The sequence below is a fragment of the Carica papaya genome, chromosome 2 (genome assembly GCF_054855325.1).
Source record: "Carica papaya isolate Zhongbai chromosome 2, ASM5485532v1, whole genome shotgun sequence".
Lineage (NCBI taxonomy): Eukaryota > Viridiplantae > Streptophyta > Magnoliopsida > Brassicales > Caricaceae > Carica > Carica papaya.
In genome coordinates this window covers 22,285,348-22,291,973 of record NC_142310.1, presented here as the reverse complement: position 1 = coordinate 22,291,973, position 6,626 = coordinate 22,285,348, and the positions used below count along the sequence as shown (strand labels likewise).

The window sequence follows — 6,626 nt, the reverse complement described above, 5'->3', positions numbered from 1 at the left end:
TGTAATTTAAAAAACCTCAAGACTTACTAAAAAATGGTCATTGAGTTTGTACCTCATTTTTTAATTTAATTTTGATATTTTAATTGTTAAAATTAAATTCTTGAAGTTTTATATTTTTTTTAATAAGTAATTTAATTAATTTATTTGTTAAAATAAATAAATTTTAGATACGTCATTATCACCTGAAACGACATCATCAAATGTCCATTACGTCATTGCCACGTGGTGATAACTTTGTCCATTGATGAGTTAAGTAAAGGACTTATTTGTAAAGTAAATAAAAATTCAAGATTTAATTAAAAAAAAAAAAATTGAAAGTTTGTGAACTAAATTGAAAAAAGAGTAAAAGAGAAGGACCAGTTTGTAATTAAAGAGACAAGAGAGTATGGGGTTTGGGTTGGGATGAGCTGTTTTATAACTGGATGGGAAATTGTGGCATGCATAACACTGCCATACATCTAGCTGCACCCATGCTTCTACGTATGTATTGATTGTAATATATATATATATATATATATATATATATTCTCACTCAAAAAAAATTATCTATATAATATATATACATGTGTGTGTGTGTGTGTGTGTGTGTTTGTGTAGGAGAGATAGAGAGGACTGGAAACTAATAACAAACTAAACCTTACGTTATGAAACATAAGCCACAGTTAATTGTAAGATACAACGGTGATACATATGTGTTGAGAAAATAAATTCTCAATATATATATATATATATATAATTATGAAGTATTATAAAAATAAATAAGAATTTAACGTGATTTCAGCAAATATAAAAAAAAAAAAAAAAAAAAAAATTTATTATGAAAATTGAGAATATATCATCAATAAAATTATAAATTTTTATATAAATAAAATATTAAAATTTTATTTTTAAAATTATACGCAGAATATTTTTTAAAATATATATAGAATATTCCCATTATTCAATAATATATTATAAAAAAATAATAGTGATTTCAAGTGTTATTTCTACTTTGTTTTATGTTGGAGGACTCCAATTGTTTTAATTATTGTATATTTGGTTATGTTACACTATATGTATGTATATGTATATGTTCATATTTGATATATAAATGAAATATATATATATATATATACATAGTTTGGTGAGAAAATATCATATTCATATGGGTTGTTAAAAAACTATATGTTTGTAGCAAATGTAGTATATAGATATTGATTAAGAGAATTATAAAAATATATATTTAACGTAAAATGATTTTAACATATCAAGAAAATAAGAATTGGCAGAGAAAAAGTAATAAAATAAAGTAAAAAACATTTTTACTGAGTGGGCAAAAAAGATTAGCGTGGGATTTTTAACATTCCCTTTTGGAGACCCCACGAGTGGACTTGTGTTTGCCTACCCTAATCCAAACTCCCTTCATCTCTCTCTCTCTCTCTCTCTGCAACCACACAGACAAGAGTCAATCAGAAATCAACAACCCCACAAAACCCTTTTGGTTCAGACTCCCACCTCCTGCAAATATTATTATTCTCTACCTCTCTCTCTCTCTTACTCTCAGATGAAGATGAGTTATTGAGTGAAGAGAAGAAGAAACCTCTATATGTACATGTGTATGTATATATTTTTTAAAATTCCCTGCTAGCTAGCCCACCAAATGGAGCTCACAGATTTGCAAACCAATAATAATCAAACCAACAATTCTTCCCCACAACCCCACCAAACCCATCACTCTTCTTCTTCTTCTTCCTCTCATCTTCTCCTTCCTTTTGATGGCAGATCAGGACCAGGTCCCTCTTTTATGGGCTCCATCTCTATCCGATCACAACCACTCCCTACTCCATCCTCCGCTTCTGCTTCTTCTTCTTCTTCTTCTTCTTCATCATCATCTCCTTCTTCACTATCTTCCTCTTCTTCCTCCTCTACTTCTGCTTCTATCTCATCCATCACCACCACCACCACTCCTCACCTCGTGGATGCCTCCCTCGCCATCGCTACCAGATCTACTTCTCTAATTGACTCTACAAACAACAATCAACAACAAATCGCAGCAACAAACCCAGTAAAACGCTCCACCAAGGACCGCCACACCAAGGTCGATGGCCGAGGCCGCCGCATCCGGATGCCGGCCACCTGTGCTGCCAGAGTTTTCCAGTTGACCAGAGAATTGGGTCACAAATCCGACGGCGAAACAATTGAGTGGCTCTTGCAACAAGCGGAGCCGGCGATTATTGCTGCAACCGGCACCGGTACCATCCCCGCCAATTTTTCTACTCTCAATGTTTCTCTTCGTAGCAGTGGATCTACGCTATCTGCGCCGCCCTCAAAATCTGCACCGCATTCTTTCCACGGTTCCTCGGCTCTTCAGCCTCACCACCGCGCTCACTACGATGAAGGGGGTTTTGCCCATACGGTTTCTTTGTTGGGTTTTCATCATCACCAGCAGCAACAACACCATCTTCTGACTGCAGATCAGATTGGCGATGCGCTTGCAACCGGCGGCGACGGTGGTAGGGAAGATGATGGTGGTGGCGATTCGAGTGACAACTACATGAGAAAACGCTTCCGGGAAGATTTGTTTAAGGAAGATAACCAGCCGCACAATGAAAGTGGCAGCGGCGATGGAGACGGAGGATCTCCCATCAAGTCCTTCAAATCCGGTTTGCAGCTGCCTAAGCCTCACCAACAAACAACGAGTTCAGGGCTGATGCGGTCGTCGAATCTCCTTCCTGCGACTGCCATGTGGGCCGTGGCTCCGGCACCCAACAGCAGCACGTTTTGGATGCTGCCGGTGACGGGCGGAGGGGGCAGCGGATGTTCGTCGGTGGGCGGCGGTGCTGGTCCATCGGAGAGCCAGATGTGGCCTTTTGCTAGTGGGAATCCAATGCAAGCACCTCTACATTTCATGCCGAGATTTAACGTTTCGAGCAATGTGGAATACCAAGGTGGACAAACAAGTGCTTTACAACTGGGTTCCATGTTGATGCAGCAGCAGCAGCAGCAGCAACCATCTCAGCATCTTGGTCTTGGAATTTCAGATTCCAATCTGGGCATGTTGGCTGCTCTAAATGCTTATTCTAGAGGTGGTTTGAACATCAATTCTGATCAGCAAAATAACCCAATGGGGCATCGTCATCAACAACACCAGCCTCAAGCAACTGATAGTGGAGATGAGGATCCCAATAGTTCTCAATGATCCATAATATATATATATATATATATATATAGAGAGAGAGAGAGAGAGAGAGCATATACAATTCATTCCCGTATGTGACAGCTCCATTCATGGCTTATATATATATGTATACAAACATACATCCTCTCGTACGGGAGAAGGATGAATCAGGTAGAGTTTTGGTGGGTTTGTTGTTGGGTTCCTCCAGTAAGTTGAATTTTTGCTGAGTCGATTGTTTGATAAAAGAGAAAATCCAGTACCGGGTTTTGTAGGGGGATGAAAGTTGAGAGTTTGCTTGGGTTTGAGTTTTTCCAAATTATTTACTTGATGTGTAATTTGGTTAGTTTAGTCCAAAGGGAATTGATGAGGAGAGTTTGTATTGTATAGCAGGAATTCGTTTGTGTTTAGTGTTGTTGTTTTGGTTTGTTTGTACCAAAAAGGAAGTGATGACTGATGAGAAAAGGATTTGTTATTTCTGTTTCAATTTTATTTTTATTTCAAAAAGTCTTGAATGTTCAATCAAGCCCTGAAATGCTTCTGGCTCTTCTTTTCCTTGAAGAGAGAAAAGCAAATTGAAAAGATTAGAGAGATGAGGAAGAAGAGAATGAAGGTGTTAAATTCTCTCTTCTCTCAGAGCCGAAGGGTAGTTGGTTGGTTTGGTATCTTCTACTGCTTCAAATCGTCAAATTACACATCCTGTTTCCCTTCTTCTTCTGTCTATCTTTTAACTTTGATATGGCGTTAACAATTAATAATAAGACTAATAAAAGATTATTATTATTCTTTTTTAAATGTATAAGAATTAATTTAAATAATATAAAAATTAAATTTATATTTTAATTTAAAAAAAAAAAAAAACCAATCAATTTTAGCTGGGGAATTCATTTTGATAAAGTGCTTAATATATTTTTGCAATGACAAAAATCTTTTTTGAGGAGTAAGACTCTTCTCATATTATTAGTTCGTCCAAGAACCAAAACAAGTTAACAATACGACCGCGGACATTGAAGATTTTAATAATCTTTTAAAGCACTTTTCAAAATTGAAATTGAAATTTTAATTTTTATGGTACTCCCAACTCATGGAAGTAATTATCCCCTATATATTTGGTTTTATATACATATATATATATATATATATTTCTATTTTAATTATTACTGATTATCATTTACAACAATTTCAACTATAATTATCATCAACTTAAAAAGCCAATACTAACAAATGGGTGACAATTAATATATAATTACTAAAATTAAAACAAAATATGTCTAAACCACAAAGTCTATGTACTTTTGTACAGCTACAATAATTAAAATTATAACAAAATATAATCAAATCTAAAAAGTTTGATATAGCTAAATCAAGAAAAATATTACAGAAAAATCCTTATTTCATTATAGAGTTGCATCTACCTCCGGCTAGATACAGACATGCAGAGTGTTACATATCATTTGTCATAATAGTCCATTACTTTGTCAAATAACAGCCTGGTGACATTCATTAAATAAAATATATAAATAAATCAGACACCAGTTTGTATGAATAATTGTTTATCCAATGAAAAATATATAGCTACCACCTCAACCAACTTCATATCAGATGGTGTAGCTACTCTCTGAAATACCCACAACTCAGCACAGCAGCCAACTTCTGATTGACCTGGTTAACTTCATTTTAATTCATGAATTATCTAGCAATTAACAGAAACTCAATTTCTCTTTCAAGACTTCAGCTTCAATTGCATCAAGGGCAATTGTTCCCACCAACTTAAAGACTGAATTTTCTGTACTCAAAATCAGTCTATTTGTAAAGAGAGAAAATTGTCATTGATGCATTTGAAGCTGAAGTCTTGAAAAGGAATATGAAGGCCATTAAGAACACGATATTATAGTTCATGAATCAAATATTAATCTAGAGGAACTCCATCAGAAATTATGGTCACTAACCAACTATAAAATTGCAACGCCATTATACTTGCAATTTGGAAACGCTTGATAGCATCATCCAGGTCATCTATAAACATAGGAACACACATTTTCATCAATATTATTTAACAGCAAATCATCAACGTTAAATAGAAGACATAAAACACATACGTACGTTCAGCTGAAATGAAAATTAGAGGTGAGAAATCAAGCAAGAATGGAATAAGAAGTGATCCAGACGAAGTGAAATCGATTTTTCAAAAATACATCAATAATAAATGTAGTAATTAGATTAAGGAATGATCAGGAACCATGTCAATAGATCAATGGTTACACTGCTTAAAAATCAGTTTGCAGTGACAAGTTCTGTTTTTTATTTTATTTGGAACCAAAAAGAAATATATCATCTTATCAGTTATAAACATCAACTGACATGGATTTAGCTTCTCCTAATCTCAAGAAGGAGAAAACCAGAGCTAGCCAAACATGGCAGGAGAAAGATTTAGAAGGAGGTTCAGCATGTAACAGTGACAAGAACAAAAAATGCAAATCAAACATCAATAAATTCCCAAAAAGTAATAAACGCGAATTGAATGGCTAAAAAAGACACAAGTACAGAGATCACCAGAACTCAAGCTCTGATCTGATCGACAATTGATGTTTATAACATAGAATATATAAATTACGTTCTAGATCTAGAAATGTGAGAGAGAAAAACACACATAAGAAAAACTCTCCGGTTAACAGAAGAGGATGAAAACTGACCTACTGTTCGGCAGATAATTTTAATCGTAAAAGGATGATGTTAAGATGTAGAGAAACAATCCAAAGCAAGCACCATCCAAAGGGCGGCCAGGGAGAGCCCTGAACAGAAGCTGAAGATGGAGAACACTAGCGTTTTACAATTATATAGAGGGAGGCGGCAGGATAATGGGCCATATTAGGTATTATCAATGCTCCAAAATTTCCAACCTTTGGATTAAATCGAAAGTATGTACACACACACACACACACATATTTCATATTTCCCTTATATCCGGAAAGGTAATGAAAGTATATACATATACACATATATACTATATACAAGTTTCCATGTAAGAAAGGGTCCTACTGTTCAGACTCCAACTCTGTAAATTAGAAACAATAATAATAAAAATATTAACTATGAAATAAAAAATAATTTACAGTACTAAAGAATTATAGTAGTAATAATATTATATTTATAAATGTATAAAATATTTTGAAGAAAAAAGCTAAAAAGAGTTGATAAAATATTGTTTTTTTTTTTTTAAAAAAAAAAAAAGTAGAATTGAATATATAAGTAAATATAAAAAATACATTAAAAAAAACTTAAAATTAAGATATATTAATTAAATTTTAAGTAATCATTTATAATAATATAAATCTTATAAGTTAATTGAACCAAAACTATATCCAACCCAATGATGAAAGTAAAAATAGTAAAACTAATAAAAGTAAATCATATCTTCTAAATGAACTAAAACATTTAATGATTTGTTATAAACATTTATAAAATTATATTT

General features: G+C 33.6%; 1 protein-coding gene and 1 long non-coding RNA gene across 2 annotated transcripts; one reads left to right on the top strand and one right to left on the bottom strand.

Moving 5' to 3' along the window:
* Positions 1-1,388: 1,388 nt before the first annotated feature.
* Positions 1,389-3,641, top strand: LOC110817428 (transcription factor TCP8-like). Its single transcript, XM_022045962.2, has one exon. The coding sequence runs from the start codon at positions 1,640-1,642 to the stop codon at positions 3,176-3,178; it is 1,539 nt and encodes a 512-aa protein (XP_021901654.2). The 5' UTR covers positions 1,389-1,639; the 3' UTR covers positions 3,179-3,641.
* Positions 3,642-4,529: 888 nt separating this feature from the next.
* Positions 4,530-6,202, bottom strand: LOC110817402 (uncharacterized). Its single transcript, XR_002540192.2, has 2 exons — positions 5,848-6,202; positions 4,530-5,170 (listed from the first exon to the last, which is right to left on the bottom strand). It is a non-coding gene; the product is annotated as an uncharacterized LOC110817402 (long non-coding RNA).
* Positions 6,203-6,626: the final 424 nt, after the last annotated feature.

What these genes read in the sequence shown, in the direction of transcription:
- LOC110817428 (XM_022045962.2), top strand. Translation starts at nt 1,640, where the DNA reads ATGGAGCTCACAGATTTGCAAACCAATAATAATCAAACCAACAATTCT.